The sequence below is a fragment of the Petaurus breviceps genome, unplaced genomic scaffold (assembly GCF_028583685.1).
Source record: "Petaurus breviceps papuanus isolate PSGF00001 unplaced genomic scaffold, PetGlider_PUasm1.0 138, whole genome shotgun sequence".
NCBI classification, from domain to species: Eukaryota; Metazoa; Chordata; class Mammalia; order Diprotodontia; family Petauridae; genus Petaurus; species Petaurus breviceps.
Genome location: NW_027185694.1, coordinates 7,115,380 through 7,139,676, shown reverse-complemented (window position 1 = coordinate 7,139,676; position 24,297 = coordinate 7,115,380). Strand labels below are relative to the sequence as shown.

Sequence of the window (24,297 nt, the reverse complement as noted above, 5' to 3'; positions counted from 1 at the left end):
TGTGTGTGTGTGTGTGTGTGTGTGTGTGTGTGTGTGTGTGTGTGTGTTTAATCCATCATTGTTCTGCCCTTGTGTTGTAACCCTGTTTTAATGGAAGCTCCTCTGGGCTGAATCTTTATGACTGTAGAGGCTTGGTCCCTTTCTAATGAAATCTGCTAACCAGGAAGCCTATTATGACTTGGGCATATCCACTGGGAACCAGGCTTAAACCACTTACTCTTTTAAACATAAGCCACCAGCAAGGAGTCAGTCACAGTCAGGTAGCAATGATTTTTGAGTCACAGTTAGCCCCTGCCTGCTTCAGACCCGTTACCTAGAGAAGAATGACTCAAGCCTGCTGGTAATTGTAGCTTTCCATCATCCTACTTCATCCTCTCCCATGTGCTGACCCTGTTGCCTTGAGGAACTTTTTTTGAATGGGCAAGGCATATTCTTTTTTTAATCTAATATAATTTTGATTGTTCTCTACTTTTGTTCATTAATACAGTAATTCTAAATCTTTGTAGGTAAGTTTGGAAGGAAAATAAATGCCTTTGATTTTTGTCTCTGTTAGAATGAAAAATCTACTACTCCTGTTTCAAAATCCAACACTCCCACTCCACGAACTGATGCTCCGACCCCAGGCAGTAATTCCACTCCAGGATTAAGGCCTGTGCCTGGAAAACCACCAGGTGTTGACCCATTAGGTTTGTAAACAGAATCAAATAAAAACCCCAAACGACTCCATGTCTGTGCTCTGAATATATTTGTCTTTTGTCTGTTACAACTTTCTTCTCAAGAGTATTGATAAACTTGCATGTGATGTTTAGCCAGATGAAAGGAACTATTATAAAACAGTTTGAATGGAACTTATTGAAGCACTGAGTGACTTTTCAAAGCAACAAAGCAAGTGGATTTCTAGCATGGATGTTACTATTATTGTTAGTGTCATTATGATTCTATTTGAGAACCTTTTTTCTTTCTTCTCTTTTTTTCCCACCTCCATCTTTCGTCTAGCTTCAGGCTTGAGAACCCCTATGGCAGTCCCGTGTCCATATCCAGCTCCCTTTGGGATTGTTCCACATGCTGGGATGAATGGGGAGCTGACCAGTCCAGGAGCCGCGTATGCTGGTCTGCATAACATCTCCCCGCAGATGAGCGCTGCAGCGGCTGCTGCCGCTGCCGCCGCCGCCTACGGAAGATCTCCTGTGGTATGTTTCTGGGGCTCTTGTTCTCTAGAAGAGTTATGATACATATAGAGAATCCTCACGTCATCTCTTGTGGCAGGGATGGTTTGAAGAATTTATGCAACATGAGGAGTATTAATAGAGGGTCTTGTGTGTCGTCATAAAATTCAGCTACATGTGACTAAAGCCCCTTTTTGTGTCTAGACATTCCATTGTGTAGGGCAAGTCAAAACCAGAACAAGCTTCATCATATTGAGCTCAATAAGCAGTGTCCATATGGCTTATGTTTGTTTTTATTCTTTTGTTTGCGGAAAACCGTAGGTTGGTTTTGATCCGCACCATCACATGCGTGTGCCGGCCATCCCGCCAAACCTGACTGGTATCCCTGGAGGAAAACCGTGAGTGTTGGTCTGCCATTGCATTAAACTAATTACTTGCTGAAGACTTTTTTCTTTGCTCTTAATTCTGCTTTTAGTCACTGAGTGCTACTGTACCATAGCAGCCCTTTCTGAGCTGGGGAGTAATTGGTGGGGCTTGTAAGGGTTGAGTTTTATCCATCCTTAAGGTATTTCTCATTTTTTCTTAGTACAGGAAGGAGATAATGGGGCAGGGTTTTGTATTTTCAATTTGAAGCCCTGAGCTTCCAATATCAAAATGCAAATTGCAAAGGGATCTCTAGCAATCATGTCTTCTCTACTTCAGTTGCTGGTGTAAAGGCAGTTCCTTTGTTCACAAAAATCCAGCTATTTCTTGCCAACACATTTAGTGCACATAGCTTGAACATGTTGAAAAAAGCACATGGAAATGTTTGGTCAGCTCCAAAACTGAAAAACATCCTGGTGGGATTCCACTTCCATCTCTTCCCAATACAACTGACCAGAGAGTGCTCAGTACTCCTTTGACTATGAACCTGGCACTTGGGAACCATTTTCTTCATGGCCTTCCTGAGTTACAAAAGGTAACACGTAGTTTAGGCCTTGGTGCTAACCCTCTTTTTCCATTCAACTACATGCTGTTCATACCTTCATTTCAGCTTACCTTGCTTTGTTGCTACTCTCTAAACTCAGTATTCCTCGCCTACTCTTTGACTAGATTGCCCTAAATGTATACAATAAGCAGGTGCGAACCCCATCCTTCCCGGTTAATGATAAAGGTAATAGCTGCACACATACAGTACTTGCAGGTCCACAACGCATTTTACACATGGTGGTGGTGTTATCCCCATTTTATGTGCTTTGCACATAATAGGCAAAAAATGTGATAAATTAGATTATAAATTTCTTTAGGAATTATTGGTATCATTTATTTGATTTGTTATTGGATTATTTGATTATTTTAATTGTGGTTAATTTGGGTTATTATTTAATTGCATTTTTTTATTAATGGGTTATTGACAGCAGTATTCAGTAATTACTGGGGAACTGACATGTCTCTGTGTCTCCCTTCTGAAGCTGATGGTATGGTCTTATTTAAAGCTTGACCTGCTTATCTCAAGTCTTGGCAACTTACATTCAATCGTTTATCCCATTTTTTAATTTGCTTATTATGTGCCAAGCATTATGCTTAACACTAACGGAAATGTGAAGGTAAATATGAAATGCGTCTCAGGCCTCAAAGATCTTGTAAGTTAAGTAGAACATATAATGTTCTTTCTAGTAACCTGCTCTCTACCATATCATTGCCCTTCCTTAGCTATGTAAAGACATGATCCCAACAGCCTCCCTATTCACTTTCTTCATATTCTCTACTTGCTTTAAGATTGTAGTTGGACGGGGTTGGGTAATTTTGGTTCCAGGCATTTTGGTGTATCCATTTTATTTGTTGGCTATCAAGTTTTGGGCCTAAAAGTTCTGTTCTCAGTGGGGTTTTTTGTTTGTTTTTAATCTCCTTACATGCCCCATGACTTCACAGCCATCAAATCCATTTAGATGACACCTAAATGTCTCTTCTCTAGTCCTTTTCTGAACTCTGGACCTCTCTGTGTTTTATAGGATACCTCTGACTATCCCACCTGCCACCCTTCACCCCAAAACCTATGCTTCCTTCTAACTTTGCTGTTTCTATCATGGGTAGTATTGCCCAGACTACCAAGTTCAAAACCTTGGTATTTTTACTTTGAATTAACCTTTCATATCCTCTCATCTCTAGTCATGTACCCTATCCTGTAGACTATACCTCTTAAAAACCTTTCCTATCTGGTCCCTTCTTTTCCTGCTGGCATCACTGTACATGATGTTATTATTCCTGTGTTGTTTGGTCACGTCATTCCTGTGCTCTGAAGACCTTTAGTAGCTCTCTTTTGCCTGCCAAGTAAACTTCAGTTTCCTTTTAATGACTTTCAGTGACCTCCATGATCTGCTACCATCCTACATTTCCAGCCTTTTCTTCATTTAGACAATTAGATTTGTCTTTTCTTCACATCCTTTCTTCCTAACCTCTCTGCCCCAGTAAAAGGAAAGTGAAAAAAAAATACTGTGGGCGTTCCCTCTTCCATTCTTTGGTCATACTGTTATTTATGCCTAGCATTTCTGTTTCTCTCATTGTAACTTCTTGAATATCTACCCGTTCTTTAAAAGCTAGTTCAAATACCTTTTCCTTATGGAACCCTCCTCATTTGCCCTTTAGACCCTTCATAGCACTTTTTTTAACCATTCTAAAATATTCATCATAAATCATTTTAATTATAGGTGCATGTGTATGTTTATGCCTCTTGATTACATTATGAGCTCTGTGAGGAGAGGGCCTATTTCCTAACTTAACTTTCTCTTCTCCATGACCTACTTATCATATTCTGCATACAGTAAATATTTTTAAAATGTTTATTGAACTGAGCATTTTCATATAATTGTTTTACCCTATCATGTACATATTTTATCTTAACTATACTGGACTTTTTAGAGTACAAATTTTACTCCCTACACTGAGATATTAGTAAATGTGAAACCCTAAAATTGTCTCTTAGAGTTATTTCAGGACCTTAATTGCATTAAATATATTATGATATAAAACTCACTAAGTCATAAACCTTGCATTTCTTACCCAAAAATCCCCCCCCCCCCCGCCAAGTACTCTTTCTCAATAAAGTTGTATAAATGTTGTGCATCTCTGACCTAATTACTTTTACAAAATGAACTGCCAGATATTATCTGGAATTATAATTAAATACATGTACCAAACTAATGAACAAAGTAGCATTTATTTGATAATCCACATTGGGGCTGCTTGTCTGTTTGGTAGAATTAGCAAAGTCCTACTCAGTTTATAATTGGAATGACAATATAGTTTAATTTCTGCATGAAGAAAAATGAACTTTCCCTCTATTTTACTGATGGGCCTTCTGAGTAGTGTTACCATATTTGATTTAGCATATTACAAAACCTAAGATATGGCCAAATTCTCATCCAAGGGAGAAAAAAAAACAGAATAAAACTACTATTTCAATATAGAAAATTACTAAAGAGGAATGAAGCTATAACAAGTAAAGATTTTGGAGTCGTACTAGAAAGCTAATCAGAGTACAGTAATAAACTTTGTTTTTTCTTAAAAAAAATTCTAGGACAAATAGGTATATATGAGATAATCCTCCCATTACATTTAGCACTACTTCTTTTATAGAGAATATCATACCTAAATTGGGGTTCCACAGTTTAAATTGGGGCTCAGAGAGCTAAGGGAAGAAAGAGAAGGCTAATATGATTATTTGGAATAGTTAGAAAAGTTTCAAAGAAATAGAAGAAAGACTATTTTTCATAATGATCTTTAAGTATGTACAAGGCCAGAATACAGAAGGTGGTGAAAATTAAAATAACATTATCATAGTACATTAGCCATTTTGGCACATATATATTTCTTTCTATCCTTTTGTTAATCTATAAAGTAGATTAGTTCCATCTTGTAGACAAAAGAAAATTGAGACATGGAGAAATTAAGTGACTTTACCACAGCAACATGTGTGACCGTTGACAAACGTCATCAGTATAAGGTATGTCTCCTGTCTCTGGGCTGATGCTTTCCACTGTATCATCCTCACTGTTTCTTAATCTTCTCTGCTGAAGGCAAAAAAAACCAAGCAAACAGAAAATGGACGTAAGATAGAGTAAAGATAATTAAAAGTTAATAACCTCATCAAAACCATTTCTTAACAATTATGATTTGATTTGGTTTGTCTGTTTTGTTTTGTCCTGGCTGTTTTTGAATACAGTCTTGGCAATGAACTCTGTATATCTGTCACTTGAGACTGAGGCAATGTTCAGAAATGCTCATTGCCATCACCACTGGAGTAGTATGTTATTATGGCCTAAGCAGCTTGTGAAGATGTGGCTTAAAGACATTGAGGTTTTCATTCTTAATCAATAGAGGGAAGAGCCTCAAAGATGGAATTAGAGCTCTTTTAAGTTTTCCAGGGTGGTTCTCACACACATCAGAGGAGCTATTTGGAGAGGTTGTAAAATCTCTTTTTGGAAGTCTGTAAGAACAAAATAGATTTATAGTAGATAAGGTGCTATTATTTTATTAAAATTAGTAACATTTTGTTTTGACATCATTCACTCCCAGATAAGCAATCTATATCACGTCAGTACTCAGAATTAGCACTTGATCATTTAAAAAGTTAAGCAAAACTGTCTAACACAGTAACAATTGACAACAAGTATAACTTTCTGCTCATATAATTTACTATTAACAGAAGGGAAAGAAGTGTGTGTGTGCTAGCCTTCATCAGAAACCAAAACTGGTCATTGTATTTAGCCCAGATAGGCTTTTGTATGAAATCAGGTAGATAGACTAGGTGACTTTTTAAGGTCCCCAGGTTTCCATATGTTTTGATACTATGATGGATCCATGAATGAATCCTCTACTCTCGACACATGCAGATCACAGTTCATATTTGCCTCTTCTTATCTTGTGCAATTCCTGTACATCCTTTTCTTTAAATCTTCTCTACCAGTTACCCCTATACAGTCCTAGTTTAAAAAAATACCTATTTGGAAGATACTTGGGCAAGCAGCATTCATGCCATTCACTGGCTCATTTTTCAAATTAATCAGGTTTCTAGAATTTTCCAGGAAGATTGGCTTCCATCAGAATGCTTCAGAGAGTCTGGGAATCAGGAAGACCTATATTCAAATACCACCTCAGACTCTGTTTCTCTGTATGTCAAATGGAGATAAGAACAAGCCTCTACTTCATGCATTGTTATGAGAACCAAATGAAATGATTATGTAAAACTTTTTGTGTACCTTAGAGTGCCTCATTCATGTTAACTATTCCCATTATTATTGCTATATACTACATAGAGTTCATTGCAATCTGAAAAAGTCGTTTATTATTTTTAAAATATGAACTGTCTTGAGTATTCCTTAAGTATACTTGAAGCTATCAGGAGGTGGTTTTAGGTTTTTAAGCCTGGAAAGTAGAAAATGGGTATAATTGGGTTATAAGATGAACCCTGAAATTGAGTGCCAGATTTGTCAGGTCATACACATACTATATTTAATGGATAGTTTGTTCACAATTACATAACTACTCAGATCTCAAGGTAATGTTTTAGTGGGTAAGGGGTTGAGGGGTCTGTAAATCTTTTCAGATAAATTGTAAAATTAAGTAAACACATCTTAAACTTGAGAAAAAAGTATTCCTCCCGTTTTTGAAAATTTAGTCTAAACACTATTTAAAAAAAAAAAAAGACTTTCCAGTAAGATATAACCTCTACCCAACAAATAAAGTTAGTTCTTTTTAGGGGGTGAGGGTGCATTTCAGAATCTATAGAGATCTGAATTTTCCTTCTTCCTCTGCTTAGCTTTATGCTCTTGGCTAATTCACTTAACCCCATGGACCTCAGTTTTCTTATCTGGAATATGATGTGATTGGATTACATCATCTAACTTAAATAATATTAAATTTAAAAGGGATACAACAATCAAAAGGCATTTTTTTTTTTGGCTTTTTTTTGGAGGGAGGAAGGCTGGGCAATTGGGGTTAAGTGACTTGCCCAAGGTTACACGGCTAGCAAGTGTTAAGTGTCTGAGGCCGGATTTGAACTCAGGTCCTCCTTACTCTAGAGCTGATGTTCTATTCACTGCGCCACCGAGCCGCCCCCAAAAGGCATTTATTAAGTATCTACTACACACTGTGCTAGGTTCTGGGGAGAGAGACAGAAATGAGACTCCTTGCCCTGAAGGAGCATACATTCTATTGAAAGATGTAACATATACATAATTAGATATATCCAAGGCAAAGTTATGAAGGGACTCTAGGTGCTGGGGATTTGGGGGTGGTCAGGAGGCGCTTCATGTTCCTGTGGATGCAGGGGTGTATGGTGAACTTTTCTTGAAGGAAACAAAGGATCCTTGGAGGCTGGGGAGAAGAGCAAGGCCTTCTCTGCATAGGTGACAGCCAGTGAAAAGATCAGAAATAAGAGTATGTGAGGAATGGCAACAAGGCAGCTTTGGCTAGACCACAGAGTGTGGGAAGGGGATGATGCATATGTAATAAGGTTGGAAAGGTAAATTGGGGCCAAGTGATAAAGAGCTTTACAGGCCAAATCGGCAGGTTTCTATTTGATCCTAGAGACAATAGGTAACTATTGAGTAGGAGAGTAACATGGTCAGACGAGCAAAACACAAAAATCACTTTGGTAGCTCTTTGGAGTGTAATTTAGAGAGACAATGGATGCAGTAAGAAGCTCTTACAGCAGTGCAGGGAAAGGTGATGAGGGCCTGATCCAGGTGATATCTCTGAGTACAGAGAGAAGAAGGTGGTCGGCTGTGAGACGTAGTCTCCCTTGGGCAGTCTGGTGAAGCCGAGACAGCCCTTCTTAAGAGGTTTTAAATGAATAAAATAAAATACGCAGGATTATAAATAAGCTAATTATCCTGAAATAGTTATCAAAATGTATATTTTAAAAATTTACAGACCTCAAGTTAAGTTCCCTTGTTATAGTTGGAGAAATTACAAGAGCTGGCAAATGTTTGAATATTGATGATGATCTAGTAAAAGGAGACTGAGCGAAGGGCATACAAGTAAGAGGACAGCCATGAGAAAAGAGTGACAGAAAAACCCAGAGAAGGAGAAAACGAGAGTATCCAGGAATGTGTTCTGGACACTGTGCAACTCTCTCAAGTGATGTAAAGAGGCCAAGAAGAATGAGCACTGAAAAAAGGCCAAGAGATGGTGCAGTTAAGAGATCATTGGTAGCATGAGAGAAAGAAGTTTCAGTTGAATAAAGCCATATTGTAGAGGTTGGAGAAGTGAATGAGAGGAAATGAATTGTGGATAGGAGAGACAGCTTTTTTCTTTTTTAATAAATTTTGCTATGAAAAGGAAGAGATATTGAATGTTAGCTTTAGGGGGTGGTAGGCCTTTTGAGCTTTTTTTTTTTTTTTTTCAGATTGGGGAAAATTGGGACATTTTTGCATGCCTCAGAGGAAAAAGTAGATTGGAGACTAAGGGGAAAAGGAGCCAATCTACTGGGAAAGATAGAAAAGGAGGGGATAAAGGATTACATTAGAAGAGCATTGTCCTTTGTTCAGAAAAGGATCATTTCTTTATCAGAGACTGGAGTAAAGGAGGAGGGAATGAGGGATGAGATGTCTAGGAGTTTTGAGGTATTGGAAAGGGGAGAAGGGAGAGCTCACAGCAAATAATCTCAATTTTCTCAGTAAACTATGAGGTATGGTGAATTCCCCCACTGTGCCTTACCCAGGGAAGATCATTCAACTGGCCTTCTTGGGTCTATTGCTTTTCAAAGATTGAGTCTCAACTACCAGGATTAGTTATCTCTTGATTTCATAATCAGCTCTTTTCTCTGCTGCCAGAGTTTTTACTCCCTTAAGCTATTTCCTGCCTTGAATCTTAACTGCCTTTCTGTGTGTCCATCTGGGGAGTGTGTATTTTCATTCCCTTGCTTGAACTACTTGACTCTCTGAAATGCTTCTTGCTGAATATAGTGTCTCCTTCTGGGCATGTTGTTAGATGCCTTGACTGATGGAGAAAGTAGAGAAAATTCCCTCTCTCCCACTAACTTTGGCACAAGCCCAGGGGTAATAGTCTAGAGTGCGTCTTGCCTCAAGTCCTCACTCTTAATAAGAACAGGGAAATGTGCCTGCAGGACAAGAACACAGCTAGGGAAAGAGAAGCAAAAGATCCATCTTGACAGCTCACAGAGTGGAGTGCTGGAACAATCACAAGCTGCCTCCCTGTGAATGGCATAAATCACAGTTAATGTTAAAGAATGGTCTAATTCTTAACCTTAACCAGTAGGCCTGATACCTTGTATGAGCTAAAATACTAGAAAACCACCCATCTGATGTATTTAAGATCACGTCTTTTGTGTGTGATGAAGTGTATGAGGGTGTTAAGTATGGTAGGGGCTGAATGTTACCAGTGGATATGAGCCTCACCTGCTCTGATACTCTCTCACTGAGCCTTTCATCCAGCAAGGGTTTAATAGCTTCATAAACAAAGTACACAGCATCGATTGACCCACCCAGGTGCCTCCCCTCCCATACTCTTTATACCCATCTTGGTTCCTCCCATCACCCTTCTGATTATTTGCCCTTTGAGTTTCCCTTCTGCCCTCCAGGAATGTGAAATTAGTCACAGTCACTTGCCTTGCTACCTTTGCGTTGCTGATGCTTGTCTCTACCTTTAGCAACCTAAAAATAGAGACAGATTCTCTTGCAGGAGATACTCTATGTTAAGTCACATATTAGAGCCAAACACTTTCCCAACCTGAGGGCTTTCCCTGGAAATGAATTTGAGATGAAGCTGTTGATAGGTTATTCACAGGTGGGCCTTCCTGGCAGTCATGCAGTACATTTTTTCTGAGAGCTCAGATTCCATTTGGTATTACTGGGATTTGTGATTGTCATGTCAGGTCAAGGGCGGGGAGGGGGAGTCCCATTTTTTACTCATCTGCCATTTTACCGGGGGGGGGGGGGGAGGGGTTCTGGAGAATCTTAACTCCTTAGTTCCTGGTCATTTTGTGCCTAGTACTCTTTTATTAGCCTGTTTCTTGGAAATCTATATGATTGATACGATGAGATATTAACAGAAAATCCAAGCATTTGGGCTCTGAATCACACACAGCTCTTTGGTTTGTAGACGATGCTGAGCATTTCATTTCACATTTCTCCTCTTAGTCAGCACAGGGAACAAACAGTTCGGCAATTTTTTTTCTTTCATTTCTATTCTTCTTTAGAGCATACTCCTTTCACGTTAGTGCAGATGGTCAGATGCAGCCCGTACCTTTTCCCCCCGATGCCCTCATTGGACCTGGAATCCCTCGACATGCTCGTCAGATCAACACCCTTAATCATGGAGAAGTCGTGTGTGCAGTTACTATCAGCAACCCCACGAGACACGTGTACACCGGTGGGAAGGGATGCGTCAAAGTCTGGGACATCAGCCACCCAGGAAATAAGAGTCCAGTCTCTCAGCTGGACTGTCTGGTAAGCAGTTAATGATGAGTAAAACTCTAATCCCTTTGAAAGCAAATGAGATAACAAATTTTTTTAAATGATTGTCAAAAATTGTCTTTACATGCAACTGAGAGAAAAAGAAAAGATTTTTTTAAAAAATGGAGTTTAAAGAAGTGATTTGAGTTGAATAAATTATATGTATGAGTGAAGCAACATGATGACAGTCATCAAAGGATAGTACAGTGAGTTTGGAGTCCTTCATAACTGAACATTGGCTTTATTTATACCTTATTTGGCAAATTCCCTTTACTTTGTTCATGGTACATGCAGTTGCATTGTCCCACCAGCTGTATGTGTGTGTGTCTGTGCATGTGTACCCACAACTGTATGCACACTTCAACGTACTCAGATATCTGAACCCCTGGACTCCTTTCATTTTTAGACTAGGTTAGGTAGAGGAAGGTTAAGCAAACAGGAGTAATACTTCAAATAACAGGACCTGTGGGGGTGCTTTGAAACCCCAAGCCCACCATCACCTGAGTACTGTGACCGAATAGAAAACAGCAACACTGTATTCTAGCCTTGCCATTTGGCGGTAATTTTTAACTCATGATTGAAACCCCATTAGTTTTTCTCTCACTGACATTTGGTTGAAACTTGCCCTAAAGTTATTTTGGGAGCAGATATTTTCCTCTTTCAACAAGCATAAATCCTGCTGGGCAAAACTTTCCCCCCTGTCTTAGCAGTCCTTGCTAAGGTCTTACCTCCTGTTTATGTAAGTGCTGCTTAATCAAAACCAATACAGCATACTTAGGCAGGTAACAATTCTATGGAAATGAATGTTTCCAGATGTCTATAACCCCTGATACCTTCGTGCCTTTTCTAGACACAAGCATGATAGAACATGATTTTCTATTTTCACTATTGTGGGTTTTTGCAGATCATACGTATGTGTGCACATGTACACGTTGGTGTGCATGAATAACTTATGTGAGTTTGTGAGTTGTTGAATATGTAAAGCTTTTAATTGTTCAGGGTTTAGTCTAGATCTTGGCTTTTTGATGCTAATTAAGATTAAATATCTCTCAGTACTAAATTCTGTAGATCAAGTTTAAGTACTTCCCTAATGTCATGTAATTTTCTGGCATTAATCCACTTTATCATTGTCATAAGTATAAATGGCTCATTAAAACCAGGAGGGAATACAATACTTTTATGGATCTCTGCTCTCATGTTAATGCTGTTTTCCTTTCCTCATGAGTAATCTCTTGATGGTTTCTGTCTCCACAGAACAGAGATAACTACATCCGTTCCTGCAGATTGCTCCCTGACGGCCGCACCCTGATTGTTGGAGGGGAAGCTAGTACATTATCCATTTGGGACCTGGCAGCTCCAACCCCACGCATCAAAGCTGAGCTGACGTCCTCAGCTCCTGCCTGCTACGCCCTGGCGATCAGCCCCGATTCCAAGGTCTGCTTCTCCTGCTGCAGCGACGGGAACATTGCAGTGTGGGATCTGCACAATCAGACATTGGTCAGGTAGGTCAGCAGGATCTGATTACCAACAAGGAAAGAGCTCATTTAGCCACTGTGGGCCACACTTCTTTCTTAATGCTTTGTATATACAAATGGACAAATAATGGATATAATAACAGTAATACCAGTGCCCTGTTTATGTGTTGCTTTGGTTTATAAAACCCTTTCCTCATAATAACTGTGTGAGGGTGAGTAGTAGTAAGTATTGTTATCTATGTTTTACATATGCTGAAACTGACTTAGGTTGAATGACTTGCCCAAGGTCACTTGGCTAGGCAATGACAAGGCAGGGACTTGATCCCAGATCTCCAAATCAAGTGTGCTTTCCTTTCTGTCATACTGCCCTATTCCTAGGACTAGAAGTAGTCTAGAGTGTCACCATTAGCAGACCAGCAGAAAAGAAACATCTAATTATATCAGCTCTTTGTGCTTTATAAAACCAGACATTTTAGTTCTCCATTTCATTCATACAGAATATAGGACAAAAAGTGAAGTCACATTGATGCTAATACTTTGATAAGTTTCCTATAACTTGTGATCTCTCTGGATATCCTTTAAGCATAACATAGCAGTTAGCGCACTGGACTGGGGCTCAGAAATACCTGGGTTCAGGTTATGCCTCAGAAATTTTCTGGGGCATGATCCTGTGTTAAATGATGGGAATCAATACCACTGTCACCACCATCATCATATATTCAGTGAGAATCCACAGGATATATGGCACTATGCTGGGGGCTGTGGTGTTTCAGTAATTTTGGTTGGTTTTGATCCTATCCTGAAATAGCTTATGATATCTGTAATTATAATTTTAAAATAAATGAAAAATAGGTTCATAAGTTTAGAGGCAGAGGAGATCTTGGAGATCATTTAATCTAGCCTTCCAGTTTTTCTAGATGAGGAAAACTAAGGCTCAGGTATGTTGAGTGACATGATCAAGGTTGTACAGTAATAGAATCAAGATCTGAACCCACATCCCTCATCTCCTGATTTCTTTTTTTTTTTTTAAGTTTATTTATTTTTAGTTTTCAACATTCACTTCCTTAAGTTTTCAATTTTCTCCCCCTCTCTTTTCTCTTCCCTCCCTAAGACAACATGCAGTCTGACATAGGTTCTACATATCCATTCCTATTAAACACATTGTCAAATTAGTCATGTTGTATAGAAAAATTAGAACAAAAGAGAGGGACCATGAGAAAGAAGAAACAAAACAAAAAAATAGTCTGCTTTGCTCTGCATTCAGACTCCATAGTTCTTTCTCTGGATGTGAATGGCATTTTCCCATCATGTGTCCTTTGGAATTGTTTTAGGTCCAAGGAACCAAAGTTCTCCTGGTTCTGCTCCCCTCATTCAGCATCAGTTCATAGAAATCATTCCAGGTTTTTCTGAAGTCTGCCTGTTCATCGATGCTTTCTTATAGCACAGTAGTATTCTATTACATTCATATAGCACAGTGTGTTCAGCCATTCCCCAGTTGATGGACATCCCCTCAATTTCCAATTCTTGGCCACCACAAAAAGAGCTGCTATAAATATTTTTGTACATGTGGGTCCCTTTCCCATTTTCATGATCTCTTTGGGATACAGCCCTAGAAGTGGTATTGCTGGGTCAAGGGATATGCACATTTTTATAACTCTTTGGGCATGGTTCCAAATTGCTCTCCAGAATGGTTGGATCAGTTCATAACTCCACCAACAATGCATTAGTGTTCCAGTCTTCACACATCTTCTCTAACATTTATCATTCTCCTGTTTTGTCATGTTAGCCAATCTGATAGGTGTTCACATCTCCTAATTTCAGATATAGTGTTTTTTCCATGGTACTATTCTGTGAAAAGGTTCATGCATAGATATAGCAGCTAAGTAGAGAGGAGAGAGTGACGAGATAGAGAGTGATGGTGACGAGGGGAATAATTATTGCCAAACTTGGATAAAAGATAATCTGAATAGAAGCCTTTGGAGGTGGGCTTGAAGAGCTTATTTGGAACCAGTTTATATGTAATGTTACTAATTGTAGCAAAATAACTACAAGTGCATGATAATTACCTTTCTTTTCCCCTTGGTGTACATTGCATTCAGTTGAGCCACCACTGTTGTCTTTGTTCCACCGGTACTCTCTACTGTAGTCTTCACCTGTTGAAAGGAAGGCAAGAGAGAAGAGGGGGGTAGGCTTTAGCATGCTTTATGCTGGCTGTTGAGGGGCATAGCCTGTGATCCCTTTAGACGAGCGTGGCATTTCTGGGTAGATCAGCTCTGCATTTCTCTGCCTAACACTGATGCCACTAACTTTTATAGCCTTTTGGAGTTGTACAATTAGACAACAGAGAGCTCAGTATCTCTGCTTGGCAGACTGTCCATTTCTGGAGGGGAAAATTAGCCTTGCATCCCCTCACACACCCATGTGTGCCAAGTTATGGGGAGAGAATGGAGTTTATTGTGTTTTGATATTTGCACAGATCATCTGAATGTAGATGTGAGTTTTCTTTTGTTTTTCATTCCTTTTAAAGATAATTTTCTCTTTGTTAGCTGATTTCAAAAGCCACCTAGGTCTTGGAAAATAACCAAGTGAAATAGGAAATTCTATACCTATTCTTTGCCATTTATTGAAGTTTGGAGCGAATTCATCATGTTTTTAAAATATGTAATTATACTTAACACTTAACTGTAGCTAAGGAAGCAAAGCTAGTTTTTGACATAAAACACTCCATTGAGTTCCATCTTAAAACTACGTCATTGTCAAAGTCTCTTTCCTTCTCTTCCCTCTCCCCACTTTTTGACATTTTCAGGCAATTCCAGGGCCACACAGACGGAGCCAGCTGTATTGACATTTCGAATGATGGCACCAAGCTGTGGACGGGAGGTTTGGACAATACGGTCAGGTCCTGGGACCTGAGAGAAGGGCGGCAGTTACAGCAACATGACTTCACATCACAGGTAGCTGTCTCAAAGCCTTTGATATTTTAGAAATTATGATTTTTTCTATGAAATGTGTGAAATTTTAAAAGGCAGAAATTAAGGTGAGTTCCAGAGTTATCATTCACTGTGCATGGTTTCTTAATTTGGAATTATGAATTAACTAGTTATTAATAGGAGTTCACATTTTTCTAAGTTTACTCATTCAAGTCTTTTTAAAGGTTGTTTAACATTAGGCAGTTTTTGTTAGTTGTTGGTTTTGAAGAGCATTACTACATAAATTTTTTTTTTTTATCAATTGGACTACACTGACAGGATACATTGTGAAGATTATGGTCCAAATACACATCCATTTGGGAATTTATTATTTTTCTCATAATTGGAGTGGTATACCTGGAAGAGATTGGGTTACCTTTTTCGGTTAAGATTAAAATAGCCAAAGTCAAGTCACGTGATATTAAAAAAATACTCTTTGTTCCATTTTAATATTAGATCTTCTCTTTGGGATATTGTCCCACTGGAGAATGGCTTGCAGTTGGGATGGAGAACAGTAATGTAGAGGTGCTACACGTTACCAAACCAGACAAATACCAGTTACATCTTCATGAGAGCTGCGTGCTGTCACTGAAGTTTGCTCACTGTGGTAAGCAGACTCCCATGCTTTGTCATTGCTGGCCATGTGGGGAGACAGGGCGGCATATTTCCTTGTTACTTCTTTTAAGCTTAACCTTTGGATGTCTGAAATGGATTCTCTCGTTTGAATTTGAATGACTGTATTCACCTCTCTCTGGCTTAAACTTTGAGTTTTTTGTTTGAGGTAAAAGGAATTTTTATTCAGTTTGTTGTAAATTGGACAACTTTTATTTGAGTAATTCTTATTGCTCTTAGTGAACTTTTCTGTTCTTTTTTGGTGAACTTGAATTCTGATTCTGAGGCATTAACGCTGATGTTTTAAATGATCTGATTGTAGGAAAATGGTTTGTAAGCACTGGAAAGGATAATCTGCTCAATGCATGGAGAACCCCTTATGGGGCCAGTATATTCCAGGTATTTCATGATGCTTCACTCCTGTTTGTTTGTTTGTTTGTTTGTTTTAACACGTTAGGGATAGAATTATATGAAAATATGAGATTTATTTTTTATTAATCACTGAGCTCATTAACTTTTAGGGTTGTCTTTAAAGGTCATCTAGTCTGACTGCTGTGGGAAGTTGGAGTGATATTGTTCCATTTAAAACATTAGTGGTACAATCATATCTGTTGCATGCTGTGTATATTATAGTAGGTCCTTAATAAATGTTTGCATTTAATTGCTGAAATATCTCTATCCTCTTTGTGACCCTGGATAAGTCATTTAACCTCACAGTACTCCAGCTAACTGTCTAAAACTAAAAATTGCAGAGAAAGGAATAACCCTCAGTAATACAGGGAGTTTTTCACTGAGGAATCAACAATATTTATGAAATCCCAAGTCCAGTTCCCGTCCCAGTCCTCTTGAAAGAAATTCTCCTGTTTCCTAGGAGTTTGGACTCAGAAAAGAGTTAGACTTGACAGAGTTATGTAGGAGTCTGTTAGGACGCCCCGTGTGTAGGGGTGTGGGTGTGGGTGTGTTCACACACACATGAAATATATACGCTTCGTCACAGACAAATGACTTAGCCCCTCTGAGCTTCAGTTTCCTTATCTCTAAAATGAGGATAGTATTTATTTCATCTTTGTGTTTATAAATTATCATCATCAATTACTCTAGAGATAGGAACTAGATTGTGAGTTACTAATGTAAAGAACTCTCCAGTGGAAAAGCTCTCTCTACCAGTACAGGTTACCCCCTTCTCTGCAATTTATGATCTTAGACCATTGCCTAGAGTATTGAGCAAGGCTAAGCGACTTCCCCCAGGTCACACAGGCAAGTATGAGTGGGTGGCAAGAGTCAAACCTGCATCATCCTCCTGGCTCTTTATCCACTGTGCAGAACCTAGTATGATATATAGAAGGTACGAGTTGTAGAAGTTGTGTGTGTGTGTGTGTGTGTGTGTGTGTGTGTGTGTGTGACAGAGACAGATCAAATAAATTTTAGGATTTAAAAAAAAAAACTACATTTCCCCATGTTTTTTGGTTATCCTTTAAATAATGGGAGGTGATCACGTTTTTACTTTCACTCATTTTAAAGCTTATAACTTTACTGTTTCTTGAGTATTTATTTTCCTTTTTATATGTCTCTTTCCTAGTCCAAAGAATCCTCATCGGTGCTCAGTTGTGACATCTCTGTGGATGATAAGTACATTGTCACTGGCTCTGGGGACAAGAAGGCAACAGTCTATGAAGTTATTTATTGAGGACAAATCGTAATGCAAACCGGACTCCTCCTTGTAGCACTTTGCTGTATGATCCTTTTTTTTTCTTCCCAAGCCAAGGATTTAAAATGTTCCTCACAGTTGTGGAGTTGATTCCCTCCCCTCCCCCACTTCCTCCTTGCTATTGAATTGTGAATGCTCATTAAGAACCTGTGATACCAAATCTTGAAATATCTACTTGGAAGAACTCGGAATAAGCATACTTAACAGTGAACTGAATCTTTAATTATGTATTATATCTGTAATATATTTATTTTGTTTAAAGAAGGCTTTCTAACAATGAACTGACTAAATAAAGCTGTCTGCTCCCGCCTTGGTAATAAAGGTGCGTTGTACTTTGATAACCCCTTTTTTGTTTTAGCAGGGGAGGGCAAAAGAACATTTAAAATGACCAGTTAGTAATTATTGTAAGCATAGACTGGTAGCTATACAAAGACATTGAATGTTTAATATCAACAGGAAGCAATATCCTGCTTCTTTTTTTTTTTTTTTTTAACAAATTTTTAAAATCTGACTAAATAAAGAGAAATTTCTAACTAATGCCATATGCATTTTGGTTAATTTGGAAAGTTTAGCTTCTAACTCTCAGTTAACTATACTTAAAGAATACTACCCCTCTTAGATACCTGAAGGTTTAGGAACCACTTCAGAACTGGTTGCTATTTTTAGAACTTTCCTTTTTATTAGTTTTATTGACCAGGCAATGGTCACTATATAACTTTTTTTTTTATTTTTTTTTTTTTTTTGTATTATAGAAAGATGAACAGTAAATTGGCCTCAAAGAGACAACTTAATCCCTCCTGGATATTTTTGCCACATTTCTTTGAAAAGGGGAGATGTGCATCTTTTGGGCAATTTTGTGGTTACAAGAGATTATGGAAAACATTTCGCATGTTGTTTGGGAACTGCACAGGTGCACAGCTGTAGGAAAGGAATTCCTACCACTGTGTAAGCCAAGCCTTTGACAAAGAGGACAACAGAGGAGGGAGGATTTTCAAGAAGCCCTCCTCATGAAGAACAGGAAGAATGGGCTCTCATTTGAGATGAGGACTTGCTCTGTTGGCCATCGGTTCTTTCCATGTCTTAGTTGGATGTCCCTGGAATAGACACAAGGCTGATTTGTGCCATCACACCAGAGACATTGTGTTATCTTTTTATGTTGTTGTTGTTGCTGTTAAACCATGATCTGTGACTCCTTTTTTATTATTATTAATTATTATTATTATTATTTGTTTGAATGCTTTATAAATCTTTTAAGTCTGTGGATCTGCTGATGTACAGTGCCTTTGCTGCTATGGATCAAAATCAAAAGAACCGTGTAGATAAATTTTATCGTATAGGTAGAAGATTACTTAATTTCATACTAGAAATGGGTTAATGCTGCAAATTGAAATGGACTATTCATTGAAGTTCCAAATGTGGTAGCAGAAAAAAAATGGTGTCTTAAGTGCATTGTGTTTGATGTCATTGACAGTTTCGTAATACTCTACAGTGTAGAAAGATTTTGATACTAAACTGTGCATTGTACATAGTTCTAATGCATTGTATTGACCACGAGTACTTCTATAATGGTAGAATATTGTTTGTGCATTCAGACTTTTAAGCATTAAACATAAATAACTTCTAGGATTCTTTTTTTTTCTAAATTCCTTTATTGGGTCGGTGGGTGAGGGAAGTATTTGTTTTAGCATTTTTACTTTTGGAAGTTGCATAACTGGTATTTATAGTCAAGACTTCTATTGGACATTAGTTGATTGGCTACAATCAAGCAAAAGTAATAACAAATTTTTAATTTCTTAATCATAATTAGTGAGTGGAAGAACTGTTTTCACCCATCCTCATTTGAGTGTCTTTAGATTTGTTAAAAGCTTCACTACCAAAATACCTAATGGTGTTTTAGCTGTAAAACCCTGGGTAAGCCATGAAATAGCTGAGTCACCATTTCTTCATCTGGAAAACAACAAAGCACCTGCGAAAAGAGGTACTCGTGGGTAGAGAGCCGGCCTCATGGCTGGGAAGACCTGGTTGAAGGTCCTAGGCATATCCCTTAAGCTCTCAGATTCCCCACACTGAACTCTCTAAGTGCAGAGGTGGTGCTGATCTGCATCTGAAGGTTTTTCTTCATTAGGAGTTCCCTATACCCATGAAATCACAGGACTCAAAAAAAAAAAGAAGCAAACCTCCAGTTACCTACTTTACTGGGTTGTTGTGAGGATATATGTAAAACACACTGAAAATGTTAAACGCCACGTAAATAAATGTCAGTTTAAAAAATTATCATCCTAATCATCACTCTCAGAAACATGATAACATGATGCATTTTCCTGTCAACAGGTTTCTAATCTTTTGAGAAACACTGCCATAATTGTAAGGCTGCCTTATTTGGAAATATCAAGTCTTGTTCACTCAGAATCAAGCTTCAGCATAGGGAGCACCAATCAGCAAACATGGGTTAAATGGTTACTCTATGCCTGGTACTGAGTTAAGTGCTGTGTAGACATAGATAAAAACAAGAACCATGCTGTCCCCAAGCTTAAATTCTTTGGGGGTGGGGCACACGTAGAAACTTTACCAAAATATACAGGGTGTCCCAAAAGTCTTAGTGGTAAGATAGAAAATGCGAGATGAATTTGCAGAAGGAGAAGTTGGAGGGTGAGAAAGGCAGTAAAAGGGTGGAGGGTTGGGGAAATTAGAAATTACTGTAATGTAGGAGGTGGAGTTTGAGCTGAATTTCAAAGGGAGCTAGGGATTTTACAAAGGCAAGAGATGAAGAAGCACTTTCCTAGTTTGGAGAATAGGCTGGACAGAGGCAGAGCTGAAGAGAAGTTGTGTGTGAGGAACTGCAGGTATGCTACTTTGGACCATAGAGGTCATGGTGTTTGCAATGAGCCTTGAAAGATAGGCTGGAGGCATTTATGGAGAGGCTTTACGTACCAATCAAATGATCCTGGAGTTGGTCAGGAGCCACTGGAGGTGATGACGTCAGATTTCTGCTTCTGGAATGTCTCTGGAGATGTGGAAAACAGCAGGGGAGACCATTTGGAAGGTTGTTGCAATAGTTGAGAGGTGATGGGTTTGAACTAAATTGCTCTCCAGAATGGTTTGATCAGTTCACAACTCCACCAACAATGCATTAGTGTTCCAGCTTTCCCTACTTCCTCTCCAGCATTTATCATTTTTCTGTTTTGTCATGTTAGCCAATCTTACAGATGTGATGTGGTACCTGAGTTGTCTTTATTTGATTTTCTCTAATCAATAGTGATTTAGAGCATTTTTCATATGGCTATAGATAGCTTTAATTTTTTCCTCTGAAAATTGCCTATTCATATTCTTTGACCATTTGTCAGTTGGGGGATGACTTGTATTTTTATAAATTTGATTGACTTCTCTGTATGTTTTAGAAATGAGGCTTTTATTAAGAGACACTGGCTGTAAAAATTGTTTCCCAGCTGTCTGCTTCCCTTCTAATCATGGTTGCATTGGCTTTGTTTGTGCAAAAACTTTTCAATTTAATATAATCAAAATAATCCGTTTTGCATTTCATAATGTTTTCTGTCTTGTTTGGTCATAAATTCTTACCTTCTCCATAGATTTGACTGGTAAACTATTCCTTGCTTTTCCTAGTTTGTTTATAGTATCAGCCTTTGTATCTAAATCATGAACCATGGCTTGATCTTGGTGAAAATAGTGAGTTTTGTTATGAAAATTGAGTTTGAGATAACTTTAGGACACCTGGTTTGTTCAAAATGTCAAATAGGCAGTAGACGATGCAGAAATGATGCTTGGGACAGAGACAACATGGGTACACAGACATATACATAAACACATACCTCTAATCAATTAATAAACATTAAATACTTAAGGTGTACCAGGCACATAAATGCTGGAGATAGAAAAATCCCTGCCCTCAATGTCAAGCTTACTGGGGGAGGCAGCATGTAAACATACATGTAAAGCAGGCTACAAACAAGATACATAGGAAATAAGACACTAAAATTAAGGTGGGGAGGGAAGCTTCCTTATAAATGAGGGGATTTTAATTGGAACTTAAAGGAAGCCAGGGAAGTTAGAAAATAGTGTTGAGAAAGGTGAGCATTCAGTACAGAGAATGCCTGGAATATATCTTGTTCATGGAACAGCCAGGAGGCCAATGTCATTGGGGCAAAGTGCATATCAGGTAATAAGGTAGGATGGGGCTAAGTTATGAAGGGCTTTGAATACCAAAGAACATTTTGTAATTGATCCTAGAGGTATAGGGAGCCACTGGAATTTTTTTGAGTAAGAAGTTATGTGATCAGACTTGTGGCTTGGGAAAATGATTGTAGTGACTGAATGGAGGATGGCCTTGAGTGGGTAGAGACTTGAGGCAAGCAGACCCACCATCAAGTTATTGCAGACATCCAGGCATAAGGTGATAAGGGCCTGCCCTAGAGTGGTGGTGGTGTCAGAGGAAAGATGGGGGAGAAGTTAAGAGATGGTGTAAGGGTGAAATCAGCAGGCCTTGGTAGCAGATTGGATATAGGGGTTAGGGGATAACTCCTAGGTTGTGGGCACAAAGGACTGGGAGAATGGTACAGCAAGAGGAAAAGTTTGTTAGACCACTCCAAGAGGGAGTTGAACAATAGAGAAAAGAGGACTGAGGACAGATGCCTTTGAGTAGCAGCCAGTGTTGGGGGTGGGATATGATTGTGATCTAGTAAAGGAGACTGAGAAACAGCCACAGAGCTAGAAATGAGACAGCAATATTGTGAGAACTCAGAAGTATCCTGAAGAAGAGATCGATCAGCATTGTCGATGCAGTGACAAAGGATCAGGTCCATTTGCTTGGACCATTAAGATATATTAGTGACTTTGAATCGAGCAGTTCTGTTTTTATCAAAGTTGGAAACCATATTGTAAGGGTTTGAGAAGTGAGGGAGAAAAGAAGTTGAAGCAATGAGTGTTGGCAGCTAATTTTAGCTTTGAAAGGGAGAGAAATATGTACTACATGCTTGGGGATGGGGTTGAGAAGCCCAAGTTGACACCCATTCTTAGCATGTCATATTTCTTGGTTGTACACAGCAGAGGCTGGGGGAAAGTCTGATACAGCTAAATCCATAGTACACTTGTACAAGGCTTTAAAGACAAAGAGTTTGCTATTTTGTAGTGGAAAAATATTTAAACATCACAGTAATAACTTGGTTCAGCTGAAATTTTACAAAAATACTTGAGTGAAATTTCTATTTTGGGCAATCAACGAAAATTAGAATAGAAAAGTCTTGCTGTGAAGCTTAATGTACACACACCATACCATACTGCTCTAAAAGCAGGAGGTGCCCACAGATTGCTATGTCATATCTCACGGAGTTGAACTTGGTATAGTTTGCTTTCTGCTTCAACTATAGAATTCAAAGGTAAAAATAACATAAAGATCCTTTTTGTGAGTAAGGGATATATTTGCAGATGGGTTTGTTTAAATAAATGAGGAGTTATGGCTTTTACTATGAGAAAAATTCATAAGTTTGGATTTCCAAGGGTTTTTTGTTTATTTTTTTTCCCCCAATAGTGGGTTTATTGCCATCTCTGGAGGCCTTGTAGGAGATAACTGAGCCAGGCCTTCAGGGATGGGGTCTCTTTCCCTTGAGCTTTTCCATGGGGCAGATAGCTGAGTCAGACCTTCAGGGGTGGGGGCTCACTTCTCCAGCAGCACATAGTTGAGAAGCTTCTCTATCAGGTCCATGTGGGCCAGCAGCACAACAATTCCTTTCCCAAAGTTTTAAAAATAAATTTAAATTGATATTTTCTATTTCTTGCATCATCATAGTAGGCCTTGTATCCCTCCCTCTCCTTCTTAAGAGCCATCCCATATGACAGGTAGTATTTCTTGAGAGAGGAAAAAAAAAAACAAGACAACTGATTGATATATTGAAAAACTCCGAAAACCTGCAATGTGTGATACCTGTGGACCTCTCATTTCCCTGAAGTGTTAGGTTTGGAGTGTCTTCTCCTATCTTCTTTCAAGTCCCACTTGATCTTTATAATCTTGTTACTTACTTTTGACTTTTTGATGTTCTTTCCATTTACATTGTTGTATTGACTCTGCTTACTTCACTCTGCATTAGTTCATATAAATCTTTCCATACAATAGGATTCTATTATGTTCATATACCATGATTTGTTTAATGATTCCCCAATCAATGGATATCTACTTTGTTTCCTATTCTTAACTATCACCAAAAAAAGTGCTGCTATAAGTATTTTGGAGTGTATAGAAACTTTTTTCTTGTCAATGGCTTTCTTGGGAGAGAAAGACTAGTAATGGAGTTACTGGTTCAAAGGGAATGGATATATTAGTCCCTTTATTTGCATAATTCCAAAATGCTTTCCAAAAAGCTTGTACCACTTCACCACTCTATAAACAATGTATTAGTGTATCTATCTTCTCACAATCCCTTTAACATTGAATGTTAACCATTTTTTTGTCATTTTTTAAAATACAATTTTCTGTGTGTGAGGTGAAATCTTGCCGTTGTTTTGATTTGCATTTAAGTGATTGGAGCATTTTTTTTCATGCATTTGTGAATACTTTGTAGTTCTTTCGAGAAATGTTTATTCATATCCTTTGACCATTTGTCTATTGTCTATTGGAGAATGGCTGTTAGTCTTATATGTGTTTATTAATTGCTTATCTTGGATACTAAGCCCTTATTGGAGAAATCTGATACAAAGATATTTTTCCCCATTTGATTGCTTCCCTTCTTATAATATTCATGTTGTCTGTGCAGAAACCTTTTAAAATTTTTCAAGTAAGTTACCTATTTTATCTTTTGTAATTGCTTCTGTTCTTATTTGGTTAAGAACAACTTTCTTACCCAACAGCTGTGTAAAGTAAGTGATTTGTTTCTCTTCCACTTGTTTATAGTATGATCTTTAATA

At 38.3% G+C, this 24,297-nt stretch overlaps 1 protein-coding gene across 5 annotated transcripts in view; it reads left to right on the top strand.

Moving 5' to 3' along the window:
* Positions 1-19,011, top strand: part of LOC138175134 (transducin-like enhancer protein 4) — a 155,806-nt gene extending 136,795 nt beyond the window's left edge. For 4 of the 5 annotated variants that reach the window (XM_069105508.1, XM_069105499.1, XM_069105478.1 and 1 more), the window contains 9 exons: positions 554-686; positions 997-1,190; positions 1,488-1,564; positions 10,366-10,615; positions 11,876-12,123; positions 14,903-15,050; positions 15,522-15,672; positions 16,000-16,076; positions 17,257-19,011. In XM_069105508.1, coding sequence (XP_068961609.1) covers positions 554-686; positions 997-1,190; positions 1,488-1,564; positions 10,366-10,615; positions 11,876-12,123; positions 14,903-15,050; positions 15,522-15,672; positions 16,000-16,076; positions 17,257-17,364 — 1,386 coding nt within the window. In that variant the 3' untranslated portion in view covers positions 17,365-19,011. The remainder of the gene's footprint in view (positions 1-553; positions 687-996; positions 1,191-1,487; positions 1,565-10,365; positions 10,616-11,875; positions 12,124-14,902; positions 15,051-15,521; positions 15,673-15,999; positions 16,077-17,256) is intronic. The other variant, XR_011171899.1, reaches the window with a different exon arrangement.
* The last annotated feature ends 5,286 nt before the right edge of the window (positions 19,012-24,297 follow it).